At 36.4% G+C, this 27,788-nt stretch overlaps 1 protein-coding gene across 1 annotated transcript; it reads right to left on the reverse strand.

Annotated features, from left to right (window-relative positions):
• Positions 1-1,018: 1,018 nt before the first annotated feature.
• Positions 1,019-20,844, reverse strand: LOC129268076 (xylosyl- and glucuronyltransferase LARGE1-like). The gene is made up of 12 exons (XM_064104418.1): positions 20,827-20,844; positions 14,098-14,229; positions 13,319-13,414; positions 12,210-12,401; positions 11,663-11,761; positions 10,829-10,916; positions 9,826-9,950; positions 5,994-6,149; positions 4,871-5,050; positions 3,298-3,422; positions 2,471-2,569; positions 1,019-1,921 (listed from the first exon to the last, which is right to left on the reverse strand). Exons 1-12 carry the CDS (start codon positions 20,842-20,844, stop codon positions 1,831-1,833), a joined length of 1,401 nt encoding a protein of 466 aa, XP_063960488.1. The 3' UTR covers positions 1,019-1,830.
• Positions 20,845-27,788: the final 6,944 nt, after the last annotated feature.

Consider the following 27,788-nt stretch of genomic DNA (forward strand, 5'->3'; position numbering starts at 1 on the left):
TTGTAAGACAAGGCCCTGCTGGTGGTGTTGATATAATCTCAAGTCAATATGAATATCATATATGGAAGATATTTCCTTTAAAATCCTATATTGTGATAAAAGAATAGAATTCTATTAAGAGTATAATGTTAAGGATTAAATGACACCATCACTGGCGGATCCAGATGAGGGGGTGGGGGGGGGGGGTCTAAGCCCTCCCCCCCCCCCCTTTGAAAGTGAAGACCTTTCTATTTTTTTCTTGTCAAATTTTTTCGTGGATGAAATATCCTGAATTTTTAGTTAAAAACCCTTTTTTGGGGTAAAATTTTTCCTTGGGAAAATGTGTCCCCCCCTTTTTGGAAAATCCTGGATCCGCCCCTGGAGACCACATACCTTACCATTGGTCAATGATCTGATCTGCGGGGAAAAAAATCCCATTTTGCTTATTATCTGAAAATATAAACAAGTACTATCTACTGATTTTATGTTCAAATTAACTGAAAAAAGAATACTAATATTGACGAACTTTGGGGGAAAATCTGACAATTCACTACTTGAATATAAGGAGGAAGTTAAATATAAATTCAGTGAAAGCTTGATATGCTTGGAAAGCATATTAGAACAATGCTTATATTCTCTCCTCATTATTATCAATACATTCCATTGTTCATGAGATTTCAAGGGCTGTTTTATTTGGTGGTTTGCTACAACTTGGATCAAATTTTCAATCATTTTTATCAACATCAGCTGAACTTGAAATCCTATCTTTGTAGAAAATTCTGTAAAAATGGATTCAGTTCCGTTCATCTCCAAAAAGCCTCAATAGTTGTCAAGGTTGTTTAGTAATTTTTCCTTACCAATTCTAATGTTTTAGGATCCTACCGTTCTTCCTGAAATGCGTACTACTACCATTATCACCACAGACATTGATAATCATTCTACGAGCTTCCTGAAGCCTCATTAGTTGTCAAGGTTATTGAGCGATTCTTAAAAACTTTTATTAGGATCCTACCATTGTTCGTGAAGGGGCAATGTTACCATCATATTCAAATGTTTTAGGATCCTACCATTCTTCCTGAAATGCGTAATACTACCATTATCACCACAGACTTGGTAATCATTCTACAAGCTTCCTGAAGCCTCATTAGTTGTCAAGGTTATTAAGCAATTCTTGCATATTTTTTAAGGATCCTACCATTGTTCGTGAAGGGGCAATGCTACTATCATATTCAAATGTTTAAGGATCCTACCATTATTCCTGAAGGGTATAGTAATACCATCATATTCAAATGTTTTAGGATCCTACCATTATTCCTGAAGGGGTAGTAAAACCATCATCAATATTTATGCTGCTCTAGAGCACCCAAGCGTGACATCAGCATATTCATGACCAATACTTATGTTGATAGAGCATGATGACAAATTTCAAACACAAAATTTGTCAAAATTATTTCACGGTGGTCCAAGGAACAGCCAAGTTAATACTTTGGGGTTCCCACTGAGATCAGCATAAATTGGGATGGTTCATAACATCAGGAGCTATACCAATTTACACTTATTTTAAATGGAGCTAAGTCGACATTCATACGGCCATATCTTGGGGACCCATGAACCAATTGCCAACAAATTTGGTAGATCTTTGACATCATGTTCCCCCGGCACCATCTGGCACCCAAAATGCTGAAATGCAAAAAGATCTTGTGACGTCATCGCTTTGGTACTCCATACGTGTATTTCCATTCGTTCCTGAAGCATCAATAGTACTCAATGTTGTCCATCGTACACTAAAATGTTCTGGGATGTACCATTTCTATAAAAGGGGTGTTTCTACTGATGTTTCACTGTACGGTGTCATGTTTCTACGGCAACGTATTTCAAAGCAGCGAAGCCATATTTTTTAGACATGTCTCTCTGGAACTCTTCCTTTAATGTTTGCAGGCACCTGTTGATAAAGACAGAAAGCAATGTATCTTATTAGAGTCTCTGAGGAATAGGGTTTACATAAAACATTTGAAATAAAAAGTCAGTATTGGGAAACAATGATATTAGGTCTTTCAAATAGATGACATAATCAAGCTTGCACATATTTCTCTTGTTAACTTAATTTCAAGTTCATTACTCATGTAATATTATGTCACTACTGAATTTCTTTTAATTTTCTTGTTTTCAAATGCATACTTGAATGAGCAAAAATCATCATTATTTTCTCTGCATTAAACAATGCACCTCAACCCTCATCCAGTTCCTGAACAAAAACAAACTGTTCCGAGATATTGTCAAATAGCTTGACTAATCCTTCCAAAGTACTTTATTTCAAAATATTATTTGTTTTCAACAAAATTAGTCAAGCTATTGGATAAATTCTTTAAACTAATTTACCTTTATATAAGCCAGTTTTAATGAAACCATTACAGTATACTATAATTATATACATGTGCTTTAAACACAAATTTTCAAGTGGTCTTGAACTTTTTCAAATGATGGTACTCACGTTCGGTACTGTTGACTACTTCTAAACTTGGCAATATCAAAGCTAGGTGTATGGGGCATGTGAATGATGAAAGCGTTGGGAAGCACAATGAAATCATAGCTGCAAAATAGAGAAATATCAAGATAAAAACAATAATGATTACACAGCATTGACTTTGATATGAAAAATAATGCAATAATTTTGTTCTCTTACAAATGACATGAAAATCTAGGCATCCGGTTTCATTTATATGTGAGAGTTTGTTCGAACATTAACACAAGGTCACAAATTATCTCGTCAAAATGCATAAAAGATAGGTGTCTTACAGGGATGTAGTCGAGTTGGTAGATCTGAGTCACAAAAGAAAAAATATCCCATAGACTTTGTTCACAAGACTTGTGCCAAGGCCGGGGCCAAGGCTGACAAAATGTGGTCTCAATGTAAACCTTGACTACATCCCTCAATAATATTCCGCTTTTATATAGCGCTTAATAAATCAGAACGATGTGTCTAAGCGCTTTACAGATATATTATTACTCCGGTCATCAGATTCCATCAGTCATTCCCGCACACAATGTATGCACATCCTCCACTCCCTGGGTAGTATTCCAGTCAGTCGCTGGTGAGGCGCACACAGTACTGGACAAGCTACAATGACTCTTACATCCTACCGGGTACCCATTTAGCACCTGGGTTGAGAGTGGCAAACTGTGGATTAACGCCTTGCCAAAGGACGCCAGACCGTGGTGGGATTAGAACACACGACCCTCTGTTTACAAGGCGAGAGTCAGAACCACTACACCACGGTTCCTTTACTTGTGTCTCAATCTAGGAGTATCGGCTCTTACCTCTGGGCATCCAGTTCCATTATATGAGAGACTTTGTTCCAACCAAAGCCAAGGAACCGAGGATCATACTTGGGGCAATCCTTCTTGACGACCACATAAGGTTCAAAGTCGGGTTCCCATTGAACCTAGAAATTTTAATAAATGAAAGAAATTAGGGATGTACATGTATTAAAAATAAGGTATGTCATTGTCAATTTCATTTTTTTTATCATAAAAATAATCCAATCAATCAGTCAATTTATTGTGCCAGATCTGCCAAACTTTAAAAGTAAAAGGTAGTAATCCAGAAGCTCAAAAGTCACAATTTTGAAATAAAAGTCATTATTTCATATCCGCCTCTTTCTTTAAAGGATCAGATTCAGAATCATCTTTGGTACTCAATCATTTGCATAAATCCATGATAAATCCAAGAGGAAAAAAAAGATGGAGTTGATGATAACATTCAGGGGGGTGTAAACATTATTGACCGCCTTCAGACTAGTTCACCACTGCCCAATGTATTACTATATAGTATTAAATGTTAACTATTTGCCCTCAAAAGAGTAATAATCAACTTAAAATGGCATAATTTGACATGAAAATCCTAGTAATTATGACTTTTTCCTAATAGTTGGCAGCTCTGTAGTGCCTTTCCTTTTGGTTCCAAGTGTTGCACACACACTACTCCATGTTTGGGCCACTATAACAATAATTCAACATCCCAGAATGATCAGCTTAAACCATGCAATTCATAGTCTTCGTTAACAAAATACATGGAAAATATGACATGCACATTCACAAAGAAAAATAAAAACAACTGTACATTGGATATTCATGTGTTCTATATGTATCATATATAGAATATAGAATATAGAATATGGTATGACAGAAAGTAACAAAATACAGTCAAACCTTTTGGGATATTATTTTATACTCACTGATCATCCTGATACGAGCAACAAAATTTATGCCATACCCTTTGTTGTATAAAAAAAGATGTCATAATTCAGTATACTCATTGTTAGAAGGCTACACTGCAAAAACACCGGTGTTGATTTAACACCAGCCAAGAATCTATATATGTCCACACCAGAGAACTCAACCAGTTTGGTTTTGGTCTAACACCAGATAGGTGTTTATACAACATCAATTAGTATTAAAACAGCATCGGTTTGATTCCAAACTGGTGTTGTTTCAATACTTCTCTGGTGTGGACATATAAAGATTCCGGGTAAGTATTTCATAAAGCTATTCGTAAGTTAAGAGCGACTTTAAGAACGACTGGTGATCATTTCTTGTAGTAAATGGTATATACCAAAATGTTCATTGGCGATGGTTTAGCGCATAAGAAACGATCACCAGTCGTTCTTAAAGTCGCCCTTAATTTACGAACAGCTTTATGAAACGGCCCCCAGGCTGGTGTTAAATCAACACCTGAGTTTTTGCAGTGTAATACCAGATAGGTGTTTATACCACACCAACTAAAACAGCATCGGTTTGATTCCAAACTGTTGTTGTTTCAATCTCTGGTGTGGACATATAGATTCCGGGCTGGTGTTAAATCAACACCTGAGTTTTTGCAGTGTATGCTCACCTGATAGGGTGTAGTGGCAGTCCTCCAGCGGGCGAAGTTGGTAGGGGCGTGGCCTTTCTGCCATACATGGTAACGGAAGGTGAAGAGCGTCCCCATGTCAAGCATGTGAAGTAGGTCCGCCTTGGACTTGGGGAAGTTGAGACGATAGCGTAACGTCTCGAACGCTGGAACTACTAAAGCCTGAATGGATGGAGAAATATATTGCAAATTATTTCAGATGTAAAGGTAATATACTAAAGACTAATCATAAGGAGAATAAACATTTCAGATGTTTTCAGATATATGCTTAATCTTGATAATATAAAAAAAGCATTTCAGATTATAACAGATGTTAACTCAATTTATTAAAGACTGAAAATATGGAGGAAACACATTCCAGATTTTTTGTGACGTAAATATATTTTACTAAAGCTTGAAAATGTGTAAAATAAACATTTCAGAAAATGTCAACTGTAAATCTGAAAAATATAAAATCTACATCTAAGATTATTTCAGATATTATACTAAAACCATAATTTGAAAATATTCATTTCAGATTATTTCAGATGTATACTGATGTCTGATAATATGGAAAATAATAATAATAATAATAGCCAATTTTTACATAGCGCATTTCCCAGAATGGCCCAAAGCGTGTTACAGCATATTATTATCCCGGTCATTGGATTAATTTCAATCCCGCACGAAATGTGCACAATTTCTACTCCATCGGGAGCATTCCTTGCATTCATCGCAGCCTCATTATGGCGCTGGCAAAATCAAACATACAATATCTTTCGCATCCTACCGGGTACCCATTTAGCACTTGGGTCGAGAGTGGCAAAGTGTGGATTAACGCCTTGCCAAAGAACGTTAGACCGCGGTGGGATTAGAATACACGACCCTCTGTTTACAAGGCGAGGGTCAGAACAACTACTCCACGGCTCTTCCACATTTCAGATTATAGCAGTATTAAATCAATTTACTAATGCCTGAAAATGGGGAGAAACTACAAATCAGATTATTTCAAATGTTACACTAAAACCTAAGTACAAGTCAAATATACATTTTAGAACTTTTTTTTTATTTTAGAATAGCAGAGCAAATGCCATGGTACTGACATCACTCAATTTATATACTGTACCTTATTTGCCGTAGCCATATCCAGCATTCCGATAGCTTTCCTCAGGTAGTCATAGAGTCCGTACATGGGAAGAAAGTCAATATCACTCAGAAACATGTAAGGAGTCTTCACCTGACTCATGGCTGTATTACGCAGGTAGTTCACAGGGTAAAATTGCTACAAAGGAAGAAACGATTACTCAAAGATAATAATACATTGTATTTATACCACATTTAGTACATGTTTCTAGCACTTTACAAAAAAATATTAATTAACATACATTAATATAAATGAACATTTAACAAACATGAATGAAAATGTGCTGTGTAAAATATTATCATATAAAAAATTACAAATTCGGTAACCAGTCTACGAAAGTTGGGTAAAATTCTTTTCATGAGATTCAGAAAAGATATTACAAAACTAAATTTAACCGGACAGGGGTATTTTGGAGGCTAGGGAGACTATAGATCTCGGCCGTCAACTCCATGATTGCAATGAAATCGGCAAACACATCACTCGTGATATCATCAATAAAATTGTATATTTGATTTTCTTTTCAAATTAGTCTAATTTATTTTGAATAAATTAATTACTCTAATTTACGCATGAAGTAGAATTCAGCTGTAAACATTGAAATAGATATCTAAATAAACTACACTCACTTTTTTTTTAAGTGCATTCGAAAAATGGTCGTATCTAAAATAGACCTTCTTATGTTGTTTTCAGGAATTTCTTATGTATTTCTTTGTTTTTTTACTACCTGTACATGAATATAATGAGTCCCTTCTAATATTATTATTATTTCTATCATTATTACTATTATCATTATCATCATCTGAGAGCTGTAGTCATCAATTTCCAAGGTCTCAGAAGCAAAGTCGAATCCCTATCCAATCTTATAAATTCTGTTCATCCAGATATAATATTTGGAACTGAAACTTGGGGAAATGATACTATTTCTAACTCTGAGCTTTTTCTAACACATCTTGATACGTATGACATATGGCGGAAAGACCGCAATGATGGTCATGGAGGTGTCCTCATTGCAGTTAGGAAAACGCTGCTCGCAGTAGTTCTTCCTGAATATTACGCTGATTGCGAAGTACTTTGGACTAAGCTGAGGTCCCATGGCCAGAAAGATGTATATCTCGGAGTGTTTTACAACCCCCATTATAATGATCCTAATGGCCTCCCTGGGCTTGAAGTTTCCTTGGGTAAACTTCCTCCTGATGCTTACAAGGTACTTACTGGTGATTTTAACATGCCGGACATTGATTGGGACTCTGATTCAGTCAAGCCTTGCCCTGCAAGAGTCTACAAAAGTAGTACCCAACCATGCACCCTTCTTCTTGATATAATAATCATAATCTCCAACAGGTCGTGAACTTCCCAACGAGACAACAGAATATGCTAGATCTCTTATTTACTACTAATCCTACATTGATTGACTCTGTTAAGCCGATTCCAGGGATCAGCGATCACGATTCTGTTGTTCAGATTGACTTCACTGGTACTGTCAAACATAAAAAAAGTAAAGCTCACAGAGTCTACAATTATAAGAAGGCAAACTTTGATAAGATCAGAACTGAGCTTTGGTCCTTTTCTGAAGAATTCTTCATCAACAGTCCTGGTACCAAGTCTGTCAATTTGAACTGGGAATCATTGAAATGTAAATTGACATACCTAAAAGAGAAGTATATCCCTAGTAAGATGAGCAGTACTAGATTCAACCTGCCTTACATCACTAGGGAAATTAAGAGCAAGATCAGACAGAAGCATCGTGTATATAACCGTGCTCTCAAAGTCAATCTCAGGAAGATTGGAGCCTCTTCAGGAAGTTGAGATCCCAGGTTCAGAAGTCCCTTCGCTTCGCGAGATGGGAGTACCTTAATGACGTCATTGGTCCAAGCCTAAGAGAAAAACCAAAAGCCTTTTATCAATATGTTAAAAGACTTAGGCAAGACTCCACAGGTATTCAGCAACTCCTTTCTGAAGGATGCCTGAAATCTTGCAGCCAAGAAAAGGCAGACATCCTTAGTCGTCAGTTTGAATCGGTTTTCACTACAGAACCGGACAATGTCCTTCTGCCTAACATCCTTCCTTCTCGATATCCATCAATGGAAGACATTTCAGTCCATGTCAATGGTGTTGAGAAGCTTCTGAGGGGACTAGATGCATCCAAAGCCACTGGTCCGGATAACATCCCAGCCATCCTTTTGAAAGAGACGGCCTCAGAAGTAAGTCCTATTCTCACCTTCATCTTCAACCAATCATTGAAATCTGGAGTTCTTCCAAAGGATTGGAAAAAAGCGCATATAGCTCCGGTCTTCAAGAAAGGCGACAAGACGTTAGCTGAAAATTACCGTCCTATCTCTTTAACCAGTATAATCTCCAAGACACTGGAGCACATAGTTGTGTCGTCAGTGATGAAGCACCTTGACTCTCACTCCATCTTGTCCCCCTGCCAACATGGATTTAGAAGAAAACACTCTTGTGAGACTCAACTATTGCTAACATCCCATGACCTTGCTGAATCGTACAAGAGTAAAAAGCAAGTTGATATGATTATGCTGGACTTTAGCAAAGCCTTTGACAAGGTCCCACATAACCGCCTCATCCTGAAGTTGAGACATTATGGGATCCAAGATCGCAACCTCAAGTGGATACAGAGCTTTTTAACTGATCGTGAGCAGTCGGTAGTTCTTGAAGGCGTAACATCTAAAGCATGTATCGTTGCATCGGGCGTCCCCCAGGGGACTGTCCTCGGCCCCACACTCTTTCTGCTGTATGTTAATGATCTTCCCCAACAAGTTTCATCAGCAACCCGGCTCTTTGCCGACGATTGCATGTTGTATCGAGAAATCTCAAGCAGTTATGATGCTCGGATGTTACAGAAAGATCTTGATGCACTCCAGAAGTGGGAAAACACCTAGCTAATGTCATTCAACCCTGGAAAATGCTTTGTTCTGAGGTACTGCCCTTCTCGGTCTTCAGTGAACTACAGTTACTACATCCACAACACTGCTCTTCAATTTTGCAAGAGTGGAAAATATCTCGGAATTACCCTATCCAACGACTTCAAATGGTCAACACATATCTCAATGATCTGCAAGAAAGCTACCCAACAACTAGGCTTTGTCAGGCGTAATACAAGGTTTCTACCCCAATCATTCAGAGAGGCAGCATACAAGTCCCTTATACGCCCTCACTTAGAGTACTGCTGCAGTGTTTGGGATCCTCACTTTATCATGGACACACAGAATTTGGAAAGAATCCAAAGGCAAGCGGCTCGCTATGTCTTAGCTGATTACAGTAGAACCAGCAGCGTACCCAGCATGCTCACCAAGCTGAAGTGGCCTAGTCTGTCTTCTCGACGCACTGTAAGCAGACTCAGCATGGTGTATAGGATTGTGAATGACCTTGCTGCAATACCCCAAGACAAATTCTTCTCCTTAAGCACCACTGTCACTAGGAAAAATCACAACAAGTGTTTTCAGACATATCGTCCAAGAGGCAATATTGACAAATTTGCCTTTGCCCAACGATCTGTACCTGAATGGAATAAACTCCCTTTCCAAATAGTTAATGCAGTCTCGCTTGACAGCTTTCAAAAGCTTCTGCAAAATCACCTTGAAAATATTCCTCACTCCTCCTCATAACGTGCGTCCAAGTTTCAGTTCATCTTCGTGATAGGCTGCAGAGCCCTTTGAAGATTACAGCAGATGATGATGGAGATGATCATCATCATTATTACTATCATTATCAATATTATTATTACTATTATTATTATCATTATTATCATCATCATCATCATTATACATGTATTTATTATCATTATCATCATACTCACCCCATCTTTATAAACAACATGATAGCCGATATTCTTTCTGGCCATCAGGGTTTCTGAGCTGAGGGCATATCGGAGGAACTGCTGGGCCTCCGCATCAGACATGTACAGTGCTAAACTAATGGGACCTAAAGAAAAGAAATGATAAGAAAAAAGAATTGAAGAATCTCAGTTCATTCACCCATAACAAACAAATTGAATTTACTCTTTAAAAGACCCCATGAAATTTTCATTTTTTCTTTTTTAATAGACTCTCCTATAAGTCTAGGAGATATGGGGCTTAATCAGAATTTTGTTGAGGAAGGTTGGACAAGCTTAGCTAATGGTGGTGAATTTTTTACCTGATTGTTAACAAAGCATGAATGCTTGTAAGCAAGCAACCAGAGGACCGATGGCTGAAGGTCCTCTCCAAGGGACCTGGTAATGAGGATCAATGCCTTACTAAAGGGCACTAACATACCAAGTGAGAATCGAACCCGGGTCACCGGAACCGCTCTACCTTCTGAGCTATCGTGCCTTGATAAAAAACTTGATGCCGTTCCAACTGTCAATCTTATCAACAGCCCTCAACCCATTTTTATTATATTTCATTTTACCAAAAGGCACAATCTCGACCCAATTTTGGAAAAAGGCATAAATACATGTTATATCCCCAGCCAATTAAAAGGAATCATTTATGTAAAATGTGTTTACATATAGCTTCCAGAATTGTTGAATGACCTTTGTTTGACCTTACCTTCCCAGTGTTTACATATAGCTACCAGCACTGTTGAATGACCTTTGACCTTACCTTCCCAGTGTTTACATATAGCTACCAGCAGTGTTGAATGACCTTTGACCTTACCTTCCCAGTGTTTACATATAGCTTTAAGCATAGTTGAATGACCTTTGACCTTACCTTCCCAGTGTTCACATATAGCTTCCAGCATTGTTAAATGACCTTTGACCTTACCTTCCCAGTGTTTACATATAGTTTCCAGCATTGTTGAATGACCTTTGACCTTACCTTCCCAGTGTTTACATATAGCTTCCAGCATCTGTAACCTGTCCATCGAGAGCTGGGCGACTAGTGTCACATCGGTGTCCAAGAATTTCTACAGTAGAAAGGAAAATATCAATATCAATAACAGGCATTTGCAGAACACTCTATCAAGAAACATTACTTTGAGTCAATCAAGATGTAAGGATTTCTGTGGCTCATACCAAATAGTCAGTAATTTTTACAGACCATGGTAGTTGCCATAATGGCAATGTTACCACAGTTGTATCTCTGTAAGAAATAGGCCAACAATTGCCCACGAAAGATACATGGTGTACCACGAAACCTACTACACTATTCTTCAGATGATCTTTGTAGATTTCACTTCATCCTGCTACTACTCAAACCATTGCTACTCAAACCATATTCAGCTCATCTCATCTGGTTTACAGTCCTTTTCAGGATTTCACTCACTTTCAAGAAAAGAATGCTCTTCTAATTTCCTCTTTTCATCCTTTCTCGTCTTTCCATTTCGATCTTTCTGCCTGTATTTCCTTTCCTTCTTCATATTACACATGGTGAACCGTAAACCTTCTCCACGTTACACTATTCTTCTTTTGCCATGGAAACCTTCAAAACGTTCAGTGACTACTTTGCTTGGAGTGAATCTGATGTAAGGAGTTCAGTAGCCTTTTAAAAAGGTCTGTTATCTCTCAGAATATTTTGTTTTGAGCCAATCAGGAGCAAGAATTTCAATAGCTTATAACAAATAGAGATTTTTGTTTCCACCTACTATTTTCCCTGAGCCAATCAGATGCAAGGATTTCATTAGCTTATAACATATAGGCAGTGTATACTCACAGGTTGTTGGTAGTCAAGATAGTAGAGATGTGTTCTGTGCATCAAAAGTTGCTCTCTCCTAAACTCATAACATTGATCATCCTCATCTAAGCTGCTTAACTGTGAATTCAAATCAAAATCAAATACATTCAAATTATTTGGAGTGACACCCAAGAAAGTGACTCTAAATAAACTAAATCAATTTGATTTGAAAAAATAAAGGTTCAAGTCCTTGCCACATTTTTTTATGTTATCCGGCTGGATCTCCCCCATGAAAATGTACCATCTATCATTACCAGTAATATGTGAATAAACCTTTTTGCTAATGTTCAGTATTGATACAGACCTCCAAACCTATGTTACTGAAAAATAGGGATGAATTTGCTCAAAATTTGGAAAACCAGTGTTTCCCCTCTGGTTGCACTGTAAAAGTTTTCAAGAAAACGTGGAAAATTATATTGAAATCGAGCTCACAATGGTCAATAATTCATATCCTTTCCTCAAAATTCAAAATGGTTAAGGTCTGAATATCTTCTTTTTTTTTTCTGGAGATGAGGTTGTTGCATACCTTTTCATGAAGAGTATTATTAGCCTTGCCATCTGTGCATCCAAACAGCTCCCTGCGGAGGAGGTTGCCATCGTACTCAAGGAACGTCAGGTAAAGGTTGCGGAAGAACTCAACATGTTTGTTCTTGACCCTCAGCTTTTTGGGTGAGTTCCAATGGATCGCCTTCAGGTCTGTGACCTCATTATAACACAACTGGGTAAGAAGAAAGGTCAAAAGTCAAAGCTCAAAGTTAATGCATGTCAATAATGGGTGCATGATCTCAACAAGTTTATTTTTTACCCTCAGATTTTTGGGTGAGTTCCAATTTATTGCCTTCAGGTCTGTGACCTCATTTTTACACAACTGATAAAAAAGAAAGGTAACAGTTGACAAGTCTTCTTATATCACTCATCACAATTAAAATTCTTAAATTTCATTGAATATATGCAAATATAACAACCCCCCCCTTCCATTGAAATGTTGTGGCTAAGAATATACTTCACTAAACCCTGTAACAATGAGAACCACAGCAATATCAACATCCTCTGGCAAGGCATTACACCTCAACCACATGTACCACACTTGACTAGAATGAGTACCTTGTTAAATTCATTCCTCAAAGAGCAAAAACATTTATTCTTTGAAATGCCTGTAAGCCAAGATGACTTAAATCTAGTTTAAAGTGTTCCTTTTTATCTTAATGCCTGGCAGTCAATAGCGCATTCTAATACATGCAATTTGGACCAATCAGATACATTGAACCATTACTTGGGGTATATAATGAAGCTATTGAACCAATTGGGGCATATAACAATGCTTACCTCACTTCTTGTATTATCACCGAGTGCAACATTCCAAGCACAAGGCAATAACACATTCCACTGCCTTCAATTCTGACCAATCAGATGCAATGTATCTTGAGTTGGGGTATATATATCAATGCTTACCTCCTTTCTTGTATATCACTCAGTTGAACCATGGAGCTACCGGCATCAACACACAATAGCTCCATGGTTGAACATTCAAAGATCTATTCAATAGTACATTCCATTGCCTGCAATTCTGACCAATCAGATATGTTATATCAGATGCAATGCATCTTGAGTTGGGGTATATATATTAATTCTTACCTCACTTCTTGTATTATCACTAAGTTGAACATTCCAGGCACAGGGCAGAGTATACACCAGGAAGGGATGCTGTTTGATAACTGCATTGATAATGTCCTGAAATAAAAAGTGAAAGAAACACTTATATTCAAGACAAAGACACTCATACAATCACTTCTACAAATTTCAAGTTAAAATTCATGTTTGTGACACTTATCTTATAATCAACATATTTTGGGTCCTCTAAGACATAGGTTTGCACTTGATCAGAGTGCTGATTTTTAACACTTGATAACAATGATCAATACATGTATGTCCCTTGCTCAATGTCCTTTGTAAAGAAAGAGGAGCACACAGAATTTTAAAGGAAATTATGAATGTATGAATATTCATCAGACTTGGAAAATATTTTGAATAAAAATTTATTTCAGATGTTGACGTTGCTGGCTTTACATAGTCATGGTTCATTGGATCAATCACAACTCTTTGTAAGAGGGGCTTCAGGAATACTATAAATGAGCTGGACACCAAATTGAACCTTTACTTGTAAAGATTAGTATTACAATTGACTATCCATAGTTCAGACTGGAATGTGAATTAAATCCGTATTCAGAATAGGGGACCCATGTCTTTAACTGTGCTCTTTTTTTTCTTGTATAATGTTCCATAATTCTATGTCTAAATCTTGTACATCCTGTGTAAATATTGTGATTTTGGATGATTTATTTCAATAAGAACTGAAATATATACAAAAAAGACTTGTCCACATGCAATGAGAATAGTCAACCCTCTTTTCTTACCTGGTCTGCGAGAGCTGTTGAGAATTGGCTCATTAACTCTTTCTCTGCCGTCAGGAGCCACATCTGCATCCATTTCAGATCTCGTAGCTTCTGAAGGTCCAGAAGGATGACCCCAGTATTGAACCCTCGACCCTGTAAAAGAAAAAGTACATGAAGAAAATAAGTAGTTTCTTTCCTTTCAATATAATCAGAGCCTCAGAGGTCTCTATGAAACTTTTTGTGTGGGATTAATGACCTCTACCCAGTGGCGTACCTAGGATTTTCCACAGGGGGGGGGGCAAAATCGGCCGCCAAAAAAATTGACAAGCAAAAAAAAAAAAAAAAAAAAAAAAAAAAGTCTTCAATAAAAAAATAAAGGTTTCCGTACCAGACAAAAAAGGTCTTCAATAAAAAAAAAAAGGTTTTCGTACCAGAAAAAAAATTGACAAGCAAAAAAATAAAGAAAGAAAAAAATAATAAAATAAATTATAAAAAAGGGTTCAAGCTTGTCAGGGGGGGGGGGGGCAATAAAGGTCTTCAAGCTCGTCAGGGGGGGGGGGGGCAATAAAGGTCTTCAAGCTCGTCAGGGGGGGGGCAAAAAAGGTCTTTTAAGCTCGTCAGGGGGGGGGGGCAGGTATATGTCTTTTGTATGGGTTGTGGCTCGTCAGGGGGGGCAGAGTGCCCCCCCCCCCCGCCCCGTGGGTACGCTAGTGCCTCTACCAATTAGTCCGGTCTGTTAGCGTCAAAAACACCCTACTTGTGGACACAGTGGACAAAAGCATGATTTTTTCTCCAGACCTTTGTTTATGTATAAGAATTAAAAATGGGGTATGCTCCAAAAAATCTGGCTGCAGGAACAGTGAAAAAATGGGTGAAAATGTCAGAATTTATGAGTTTAGATTGGTCTGATATATAGACTAGCGCTAGTGCAAAACTCAATAGCAGTGCATTATTTTGCATTGATTTAGTTCTTGAATTCAGACCCTTTTTGAACAGATATTTTGTTTGTCCTCACATCTCAATGCACTAAATATCTGAATGCAGATGCTAAACAAGCCGAAGGGTGGCGGTGGAGGGGGTTGAATGTTGGTGTGTATGTACATATTTTGATCTTGGTGTAAAGATGTGCAAGACACATTTTTTGCATGTGTTGCCATGGTAACAGTGTATTATGGCAAAATAAGGTTACAAATCTTGCAGTTAGAACTACTTCCTCTGTTTTCATCCGATTCTCATGAAATTTGGCACACACATTGGTCTTGAGGTGAAGATGTCTAAGACACATTTTGTGTGTCTTTCGGAAATTTTGTTGCCATGGTAACAACATAACATTTGGTGAAAATTGGGGAAAAAACCTTACAATTCAAACTGCTTCATCAGTTTTAAATCAATTCTCATGAAATTTGGCACACACATTGGTATTAAAGTAAAGATGTACAAGGCACTTTTTGTGATTGTTTCAGAAATTGTGTTGCCATGGTAACAACATATTATATAGCAAAATTTAGGTAAAAACCTTGCAATTTGAACTACTTCATCAGTTTCAAACCAATTCTCATGCATGATATGGCTCACACATTGGCCTTGAGATAAAGATGTGCAAGAACCTTTTTTTTTTCATTTGTCAGAGAGTGCATTGCCTTGATAACTACATATAGCCAGAAATGCAGGGAAAACTCATCAATTGTGGATCAATCTACTTCTCAGTTTTCAGCCTGTGCTCAGAAAAGTTTACACAAATATTCATTTTGGGTAAAGATTCACATTCAGTGTTAAAGGGGAATCCAGCCTTGGTCATAAAATGTTGTGTGGAAAAGGAGAAAAATAAGAATGGTGAAAGTTTGAAAGCAATCGGACAAGCAAAATAAAGTTATGGCTGCTTTAAAATTAAGATCCCTAAGGCTACTAGTATGTAGATTTCAAATTGATAATGGGTAAGTAAATTATGACAAGGGGTGAGGCCACAAGGACAACTTTCCTATTGGCCTTGTACTTTGATTTTTGGTTTTCTCCTAAATTTCATTGGGGCCGTAATATAAACCTGTTAGTATAATGCTTTATGTCCTCATGAAAGAAAGATACAATTTGAAGTAAAACTTTTGAAAAAGACATTTTAGTCAATTAATTATTTCTGTACATGGAAGAGTGGTCCTTCCCTTACATCATTATGACATCACATGTGCGGCCAATTTGAAGTCTTCATGGGTATATAGTGATTACCAATGTTTACAACTTTTATATATTCACAACTTTCTTATGGTTTGTCCGATATTGTTCAAACTTTGACCTATTGTCTGATTTTTTCTTTTCCTCATAAAAACAAGTGTTTATTTGGTTTGGATTCCCCTTTAACATCATAAAATAGCGCAGGGTATTCATGGTATTAATCACCTTCAATAATATTTATAGGTTCTTTTTTTGGGGGGGGGCGGAGGAGGTCCTTAAAAACTGACAACATAAAAATATAGAAGGTTAAAGGACATGGACATTAGGAACTTAAACACTCTTAAAGAAAGCACCCCTTCCATTTTTTTTTTTTTTTTTTTTGGGGGGGGGGGGCCTTTAGAAAATTGCCACATAAAGAGTAAAAGGAAATAATTACAACTAGGAACTGACCCCCCCAAAAAAAAAAAAAAAAAAAAAAAAAAAAAGGGGGGAAGAAAAATCCTTTACACTTCAGCGTATTAATTTAAAGCCTAAAACATTCTGGTTTGATAAAAGATCATTTCCGGTGCCCAATTAATCAACGTTTTATTTATCTCCTTCTACTCAGTCTTTGTTCATTTCAGTGCTTACTCTGACTTTCTTACATCAATTTTTGCACTTTTTGCACTTTAGAGCTTTATCATACCTTCTTGTTTTGTTTCCTCCCCCCCCCCTCTTTTTCTCCCTCTCTAAGTACATTTTTTTTTGCTATTTTAATTCATTATTATCTAGCAACAATTATTCCATTTTGAATGCTTACACCTACACTGAAATATAATACCATGACATTTATTCTTTTCTTCATAATCTTCTAAACTCTATTTTGGCTACACTCTGTCCTAAATAATACTATTAGCTATATTTAATGTCTAGTTTAAAGAATTGAAGAAATGGCTGTCATGATATTATATTTCGGTAAAGGTGCATCAAATTCATAGTTGCAGCATTCAGAATGGAATAACTGTTGCTTGAAAAAAAAATGGATTTAGTTGTTTTCCGAAAATCCTCTGTGAAAATTTTAGTTATATCACTGAGTTTTCCCATTCCTGCAGTTACCACCATCTGAAAGGGATATGACTAGAATATATGTAGAGAAATAAAAGTCATCATTTGCTCAATGAACAGTGAATACGTTCGTCCTTACTCCAATGCAAAATTATTTGCATTTTTTGTGACAGTCAGATCTTGCATCCAACAATTTTGCTACTGAAACATAATATTCATTTTTTGACAATTATACTGAAAAAATTAAATGAAATAAAATTGAAGGCAAAAAATTATTGTGCACATATGCATATTTTTGATATGGTATGCTATTGAGTCATGGATTTGCAAGTGAATTTCTAAAACAAGTGCAGAGATTTTTGTATATATATATATATATATATTTCTATAATTAGTTGCATGATTAAAGGTTAACTTTATAATATGTCAGAAAAAATATACTTGGAGAGAAGAGAGGGTAAAAAAAGGAGAGAGGAAACATAAGATGGTATGGTGAAGCTCAAAACCAAGAGTGATGTGATATAGTTAAAAAGAAAGAGTAGGAATGGAATATGAATAAAAGACTGAGTATGAGAATATAAATAAACAATGATTAATTGGCTACTGTAAACAATTTCTTACCAAAGCAGAATGCATTAAACATCAAATGAATGGTCTGAACTCTGAAGTGCAAATGAATCTTCTTACCTTTTAATGGGGGGGGGGGGGGCATTTTTCTGCTCAAAAAATATATCAGCCCCATTTGTTTGCGGGGGGGGGGGGTTAAGTTCTTAGTCATAATCCTTTAAATTTTACTTTTATGAGGTCATTTTCTAAAGACCCCCCCCCCCCCCAAAAAAAGGGAGTAATGTCTCGCTTTAAAATACAAAGACCCCTGAGGGGCAAAGGTGTAGACTGGTTGAGCATAGGGAGATAGAAGTGGTATGGGGAGAGGTGCACATCTTGGGAAGGTGGAACTAAGGTTTGGAAAATCAGCTGTTGAAAGTAGAAGGGGTACACATTTTGTTTTGCTTGCCAGTGTTGGAACTCCTTTGCCAGAGCGGAAGGTTTCACATTCACCCAGTGTACCCCCAGCCTATGCCCTTGAGGGGATGCTTATTTCAAGAGTGTTAATGGACACCGCCTTTAACCTTTATTTTGAGGTCAGATTTTAAGGACCAATCCCGCTTCTCCCCCAAAACCTAGAAATATTACTGAAGGTGATTAATACCCCCACACTCATATATTTTAATGCAGTTTAGAATTTAATATGAATCTTTACCCAAAGATGAATATTTCTTCCAACTTTTATGAGCACTGACTAAAATAAGGGGAAGTTGTTTGATCCACAATGAGTTTTCCTGCATTTCTGGCTATCATATGTGGTTACCATGGCAATATACTCTGACAAATGCACACATAAAATGGTTCTTGCACATCTTTACCTCAAAGCAAATGTATGAGCCAAATTTCATGAGAAATGGTTAAAAACTGATGAAGTTGTTCAAATTGCAAGGTTTTTACCTAAATTTTGCCATATAATATGTTGTTACCATGGCAACACAATTTATGAAACACATAAAAAAAGTGCCTTGTGCTGTACATCTTTACTCTAATACCAATGTGTGTGTCAAATTTCATGCGAATTGATTTAAAACTGATGAAGCAGTTTGAATTGTAAGGTTTTTTCCCCAATTTTCACCAAATAATATGTTGTTACCATGGTAACAAGATTTTTGAAAGACACACAAAATGTGTCTTAGACATCTTCACCTCAAGACCAATGTGTGTGCCAAATTTCATGAGAATCGGGTGACAACAGAGGAAGTAGTTCTAACTGCAAGATTTGTACCTTATTTTTGCCATAATACACTGTTACCATGGCAACACAATTTCCAACACATGCAAAAAAATGTGTCTTGCACATCTTTACCCCAAGACCAAAATATGTACATACACACCAACATTCAACCCCCTCCACCGCCACCCTTCGGCTTGTTTAGCATCTGCATTCAGATATTTAGTGCATTGAGATGTGAGGACAAACAAAATATCTGTTCAAAAAGGGTCTGAATTCAAGAACTAAATCAATGCAAAATAATGCACTGCTATTGAGTTTTGCACTAGCGCTAGTCTATATATCAGACCAATCTAAACTCATAAATTCTGACATTTTCACCCATTTTTTCACTGTTCCTGCAGCCAGATTTTTTGGAGCATACCCCATTTTTAATTCTCATACATAAACAAAGGTCTGGAGAAAAAATCATGCTTTTGTCCACCGTGTCCACATAATTCCACTAACAGACCAGACTAAATTACTTTTCACTCATTTTATTCATTTCTGATTTCTCAGTTCCTGACTGTCATGCAAGATGACCTCAGTATTGAATCCTTGCCCCTAAAAAGGACAAAGTGGATAAGAGGTCATTATACAGGTTTCTTTCCTTCAATCATAAAGTCATTATGAAATATTTTGTGTGTGAATATTAACCTCTAGAAAAGATTTTTCACTTATTTTCTCTATTTCGGATCCTGTAACTAATGAAGGTCAAGCAAGATGACCCCTGTATCAGAGCTGCCAACCACACTTGACAAAAAATCCTGTTATTTCACCCCAAAAATCCTATTTTTAGACAAAAAATCCTATTCATACGTCCGTCGTGTACTTTCCTACTATACATCTCATTATTTTGTTGTGCTCACTGTAATTTTTACATCCGACAGGCAAGGTTCCACATTAACTTTTTTTGGTGGTGGCCGGTTCGGGCCACCAAAACATTCAAATTATTTTTTTTGGTGGCCCCCAAAATATAAAGAAAAACATTAATTAAAAATGAATACAACAAACTTCTAAAATATCAATTCTGCAGCCACTACCACTAAGTCACTTTCACTTTGTACATCTTGTATGTAAATTTTGTTTGCTGTTATTTTACTTTGCTAATTGATTTGTGGTAAAATATAAATTGTTCTATCATTGTAAATATGAAATGATTGAAAGAGAGTAAAATGTATTGTTCCCAGGATGTGTGGACTTTAAAAAAAATCTCCGTATAGACTATAGACACACACTCATAATGGTAAAAATAAATAAATAGTGCAAAGCTAACTCATATAAATGTACAAAACAATGATTTTTCCTTTCTTCCTCTTTGAATCCTAAAACCTAGATTATACAGGCTCCAAATCCCATTTATTTTTGTTTTCTCTTTTGCAGCATATTATAGCAGGAGAAAATCACAGAAAAATATGCTGCAAAATTAGAACAATGCATAAAAGTGGGAAACAAGCAAAAAAAAATTAAAAGAATATTACAAAAAGAAAAAAATAATAAAAGAAATAAGTGAAATAAAACAAAAGAAAGAAAATGAAGAAAAATCAGAACAGGAAAAAAAGTAAAAAAGAAAAAAAGAAACAAAAGAAAATGAAAAAAAAAATTAATAAAACAAAATTAATAAAAAATGGGGAAGGGGGAAAAAATGAGAAGCCATTACAAATATTTTTAACAGCTGTACGTAGCAACAGTTTAAGCCAATTGAGCAAATAATTTTCACTCACCTTTTGGGAATGGCGCATTTCTATTTTTATAACCTTAATTTTGTTTGTATTATTATTTTTTCAGTAGAAACATATTCTTTAATCAGGTTTAACCACTGTCAAAAAATAAATAAAAAAGAAAAAAATAAGAAAACGGCAAAAGTTATATCTGGAAAAAAAGTGTGATAAAAGTCCTTTACTTTGTTTGCCAAAATATTTGAAAAATTCAAATTTCATATCAATGAAATGCCTTCCCAAAGTATTTTCTTTCTGAAGAGTGGTTTAAGAAGTCATAAACAAAAAAGGAAAAAACTGTCTGCTTATTTTTTGCTAGAAAAGACACAGCTTCGAAAGAAACCAAGTATCAACATACATACAAATGCAAATATGGGACTGTGATGTACTCGCCTATGTGTTTTTATGTGTATTAATACATTTGGAAATCAGTCTTTTTGAGTCAAAAGAGAGGTCATAATTCCTGTTTTTAATGCTTGCAAATAATCAGTTTACACCAGATTTGAGTACCGGTAATATGGACTGTAGAAGGGCATTTCATTGGTGTAAAATGTGACTTTGACATAGATTTGCAAAGTTCTGAGGAAGATTTCTTAGCAGCAACATTTCGTATCATAGCTCCCCGAGTCTGAATACTGTAGGCTGATAGCGCACAGATAGCTACATGTAGCTGCAGTGGTTTCATTCAAAGCTCACGCACGCCAGCTGGCTGGCTGGATAATAGCTACTGTATGCTATAGCGGTAAGCCTATGCACTGTCATGTGTGTGTGTATTTGTGTGTAGATCAACAAAAAGGGCGCATGACGAATTGGTTGAAATTTGAACTGTATAAAGTTGATAAATGCGTGCAAAATCGGGAGAAAATTTGCGCTACTTTGGGGCCACCAAAACTTAACATTTTTCAATAATGATTGCCCGAGGTGGATTTCTGTAATGTCGAGCCTTGCCCCCGGGGGGGCCACTTCCATTGACGAGTGGATACCATGCGCGACCATGGGGTCTCGAAAAGCACCCTATACACGTAATTTCCATATTCTGAAAATGCACCCCTTAACAAGTATTGGCGTGTGAAATCCTTCCCTTAACAAGTATTGGAAACAAAAGGATACTCTTGGCAAGTATTCCCTGAAATGAACCCCTAAACAAATATATTTTATTGTTATGTCACGGGCCCTTCCCTCGTCGGTTTTACCTTTATACACATCATTTGGTTAAGTACGACCCCACCTTCTACACCTTGCGCAAATCGGACTCTAAACACGTAGTGTTGGGGCAAAAAGGACATACTTTATAAAACATTTTAATTTTGTTTTATCATCCCCGCAAATTTGACCCTAAACACGTAACTTTCCTAGCGAAATAGATGCCCTTTTTCATTATTTTTGTGTTTTTTACACCCTTATCACGTTACGTACGTAACGTGCCTTATCGTGAAAAAGACATCCTTTTTACATGTTTTTTTGGTCGCGCATGGTATCCACTCGTCAATGTAAGTGGCCCCCCCCCCCCCGGGTCCTTGCCATAGCTATATTTTCAAAAAATCGTATTTTATTTGTAAAAATCCTAGTGTCGTATTTTAAGTGAAAAATCGTACGGAATACGACAAAATCGTACTATTTGGCAGCTCTGACTGTATTGAATCCTTGACCCTGTGTGTGTGAATATATTAATTTCTAAAAAAAATTTGAGGGATTATTTGTAGATACACAACAGCAAAATTCAAATTTTATGCATTAATTAGCATTCAGTGTATTTATACAAAAAATAAAAAGCTATAAATAATTTTAAAACAAATAACAATTTTGTAGATTAAATCTTGGGTGATGTGCACGTGGGTTTAAATCATGACCATGATCTTTTGGGGGCCCTTAGCACCTGCCCCCCCCCCCCCCCCACACACACACACCTTCAGTCTTTCCAGCCTTTAAAATACCCTAGTTTTATTAGGTTAAAGGGCAAGTCAACCCCAACAAAAAATAGATTTTAATAAAAAGAGAACAAGTGGAAAGCGTTTGGCAGTCTCCACTTGCTGCATTAAATGATTCAATATAACAGCAGTGCTAGACAAATGAAATCCTTAGCTTTTTTTTTACCTTAAATGACCTCTGACCTTGACTTGTTTTTCATCTCACATTGTGTTACATGCATGCAATAACCATCTCAATTTCATGTAATTTTATCAAAGGGATGGTCCAGGCTGGAGATATTCATATCTTAAACAAGTGGAATGCATTGCCTGCATTACGCAATGCGATATAGCAGCAGTGCTTCCTTTGAAAAACAGTTAATGAATAATTATTCACAGAAGAAAACATCAATAAGATAATAAAATATGATGTCCATTGAAACAAAATGACCTTTGACCATGATCATGTGACCTAAGGATTGTGCAAAACTATTATTCATACTTGATTACCCTTATGTCGATGTTTCATGAGCAAGTACCATAAACTTCCTAAGTTATGAAGCCAATTCAACACATACTCCCAACACGGCCAGAGTTCATTCACCTTTAAATGACATTTGACCTTGGCCATGTTTATGAAACACTCACTGGGTATTCAGGGATACATTGCTGCTCTTATGTCCAAGTTTCATGAACTAAATCCATAGACTTTTAAAGTTATGATGACAATTCCACAATCCCCCAACATTACCAGTTTGTTAACCCTAAATGACCTTTGACCTTTGTCATGTGACCTGAAACTCGCACAGGATGTTCAAGGATACTTGATTGCTCTTATGTCTAAGTTTCATGAACTAGATTCATAAAATTTCAAAATTATTATGACATTTCCACAAATACCCCCAATATGACCAAAGTTTGTTGACCCCAAGTGACCTTTGACCTTGGTCATGTGACCTGAAACTCACACATGATATTTAGGGATACATGGTTGCTATTATGTCTAAGTTTCATGAACTAGATCCATATACTTTTGAAGTTATGACATTTCAAAAACTTAACCTTGGTTAAGATTTCAATATTGATTCCCCCAACATGGTCTAAGTTCATTGACCCTAAATGACCTTTGACCTTGGTCATGTGACCTGAAACTCAGGCAGGATGTTTAGCAATACTTGATTACCCTTATGTCTAAGTTTCATGAACTATGTCCATATACTTCTAAGTTATGATGACAACTTTTCAACTTGAAAACTTAACCTTGGTTAAGATTTCAATGTTGACGACGCCACCGTCGGAAAAGCGGCGCCTACAGTCTTGCTCTGCTATGCAGGCAAGACAAAAATAGAGTAGAATTCACAAAGCAAATTGCTGAAAATTTGATCAAAATCGGATAACAAATAACAGAGTTATTGAATCTTAAAGATTTGCATTATTCCGGTGAAACAGTTCTACGTATGTCTTTATGAATATTCATTAGGTGGGCTGATGTCATATCTCAACTTGTTCTTTTGTATTTTATTACATGAAATTAGGTTTACCGTATTCAAAATTTTTCTACCAAAAACTAAAACAATTGGATTGACAACTGATTAAGTGCATTTGTTATTTATTGCCCAACTGATTTCAACATAATGGAGACTTATAACACACATGTATGAAATAATGATTTCACGTAATAATATAAGAAAAAGGAAAGTGGGTGTGTGACATCATCAGCCCACCTCATGAATATTCATGATGATGTGCATATACGTTATATGCATAATTAGAGTAAAATTCACAGAGCAAAATGCTGAAAATTTCATCAAAATCAGATAACAACTAACAAAGTTATTGAATTTTAAAGGTTATCAATATTTTATGGAAACATTATTATTGTTAACTGTTTCCATAAAATATTGATAACCTTTAAAATTCAATAACTTTGTTAGTTGTTATCTGATTTTGATGAAATTTTCAGCATTTTGCTCTGTGAATTTTACTCTATTTATTCAGATATAAATATTTTCAGCCCGGACCATCCCTTTAAATATTGGAAAATATAGTAGATAGATTTATATCACAGTTAAGTTCTCCTTTAATCTAGATCCATTATTCATACTTGTCTCTTGATGTGTAGTCATATGACATGTTTGACATTTTGTCTATGATATGATATATGGGTATACATATGCAACAAACTTAAAACAGGGAAGTGAGAGTGTACTTCGCCCACAACCACTTCTAATCAGACAATGCACATTCTCAGCATGAGAGGTAAAGGCATTATGTATAATATGTGTGTGAGGATAGTCTGTGATATGTAGGCTGTGATATACACATGAGAAATACATGTAGATTTTGGGGAAGAGTATGAGTGTGGAAAAGCATGAGTCTCGTGCCTAAGAGACTTAAAAAGTTTGTTTACAACACATACACACAAAATTACACCGGTACTGAGGGTGTAGGGGGCATGCCCGAATTTGACCAGGTCTATATGCGCTAGTGCTATAGCGCTCGGTCTCGATCGGCCATTTTGTTTTGAATTTTTAAAGAAGGAGAGCTAACGCGACAGAACTTTTCCTTTTCTTTTTTAGGTTCCAGTCTGTGCCTTGATGTCAGGATACTGCCACACGATAGACCTTCATCCATATAATCGTGGTAAGTGCATAATTTCTGTTTTCACAATTCAGTTTGATAAATATTTTGACCATAAATTACCCTAGTCCCATGTCTATGGTCAAATACACGGTAAGCCCCTGGGCTCCTGACCGCTTCGAGGGCGGGAGCTCCCTGGGTTAGGTCTTACCATGGATCTACTACAATGATTGAATGCATGTATGTCTGTCTGTAACTTTAAAGGGTCTCCAGACTATGGTAGAGATGGGGGATTCCCCCTGACTCCGACCAATCAGCATATGAGCATTTTACATGTTGTATTCTTTAATTCAAAGCCTTTATTCGAGTTTACAGTATTATAAATTCAGGTGTTTAGTTTCTGATCATTATGAAACATGCTTGAAATAGTGATTCTGATATTCATTCAAATGATCACAAATCCTAAATATACACTGTTTATATCAGTTTGTAGTAGAAACTATAGAATGAATTTATGGAGAAATAGCCTTTCCAGTAGTCTCCATGCCAAGACTGCATGTACATGTATATTTAACATGCTGCAAGCTCACATGACAGTGAAGGTAAATGTGAAAGTGGCGGACTGTAGTCTCTCATTTAAAACAATTATTATCTATAACAATTATTATCTATCAAAAAATTAAATATTCAGTTGCCAATCAGAAAATTTGAGTGATTGTAAAGAATTCAGATGTTCATCAAGGATCCATGTCCTAACAATATATATCAGGTTTTGTTGTAAACAGTAAAAAGTTCAATAAAATGAACAGAACTGCATGACATGATGTCCAAGAGGTCTGCAAAACAAAACTATTATGTAGAGGATATACAAAAGTGATACCCACACCGTCAGCCATCCTCATGCTTTGAAACTACACGTACACTTTTTGGTTTTAATCATTAACTGATCATCCAGTCTGGCTCGGGAAAGTGAGATACTGACTAAAAGACAACTTCCAGTCCAGCCAAGGAAAGTGAGATACTGACTAAAAGACAACTTCCAGTCCGGCCAAGGACAGTGAGATACTGACTAAAAGACAACTTCCAGTCCGGCCAAGGACAGTGAGATACTGACTAAAAGACAACTTCAAGTTGGATTACAGAAAATCTGATGATCATAAATCTTATTCTACTCCGCGTGATTTGGATCTGAATGGTGTGAAAACCCAGAAAACCCCCTTTAAGTGATCAGGGTAGCATTTCATGAAAGGACTTGTCAGACGTTTTATCCGACAGTTACTATGGCAATAGTGCTTCTCAGCCAATCATAATCAAGGAAAGATGTCCGAGCTGACAACTTGTCGGACGAAAATGTTGATGAAATGTTCCCCCGATGTTTCCAACTGATTTTTTTCCAATGCATTTTAGTTCCTCCTGTATACCTGGCATACGGATCTTTGGACAAAGATGACGCAGTGAAATCGAGATTAATTTCAGCAAATGTAAGTGGAAATTTTCATACTTGATACTTGATGAAATGATTCCTTTGGCAGCTCATGCCAGTTATGGTGATTGAGCCTTTTCTGTTTTTGAATTACCATCTTACATCCATAATGCCTAAAAACCCATCATTTTAAGATCCAGATATCAGTTGTGGGTTGGTCTATAAATGGAGTTGCACATCTTAGTTGCTTTTCGTTTGTTTCTTTAAATTTTGTTTTTAATTTATTTAGACTACATTTTATTTACCCCTGCTATTTATAGTTGATAGGCAGAAAACTGAGTGCTTAGAAACACCTGAATTAAGGGCCCTACAAATTATTATACAGGAAGCCATACTGGCATGAATAAAGTGAGCCACTGGAAGGAGTGTCGTGAAGTGCATCATAATTGAGAAAACTCCATAGTTTGCATTGACTTTGCACACAAGTCATGTTTTAGAGAAATTTTTAGTATGATATGAACTTACAAAATGTTGCCTAATTTCATAATTGCGTACTCTAATGTTGCAAATTTGGTCTCAAAAGACATGCAACGCTTGAAAGTTAAAAGTCATTGAGGGCGTGGTCAAATTGATTTCACGGGCAGAACAGTCACAGAAAATGTTGGGGTTTAGGATTAAATTGAGAGTGAAATTATTTTTCAATTCAACAACATCCATAAAAGCATAACAAAAACTTGTCTTTCTTACCATAAAAAAATAACACTCAAGAGATAGATGTTTTCATGAAGTAAGAATTCCCTATAATATTGGATTTCCTTTTAGTCACTACCATGCAAAGTATAGTGAAATGACTTGTCACAAAAAGGTTGATGTCCATTAAAGTCCAATGCCATTTCATCCAATGACAATTTTGTCTAATGCTGTTTGGTCCTATTTTGTCCAATAGCCAGTTATAGTCTAAGAGCCATTTCGTCCAATGACCACTTCGTCTAAGATCTACATGTACTTCCTCAAAATGCCACTTCGTCTAAGTGCCATTTCGTCCAATAGCCACTTCA

The sequence above is a fragment of the Lytechinus pictus genome, chromosome 9, assembly GCF_037042905.1.
Source record: "Lytechinus pictus isolate F3 Inbred chromosome 9, Lp3.0, whole genome shotgun sequence".
In the NCBI taxonomy this organism is placed as follows: Eukaryota; Metazoa; Echinodermata; class Echinoidea; order Temnopleuroida; family Toxopneustidae; genus Lytechinus; species Lytechinus pictus.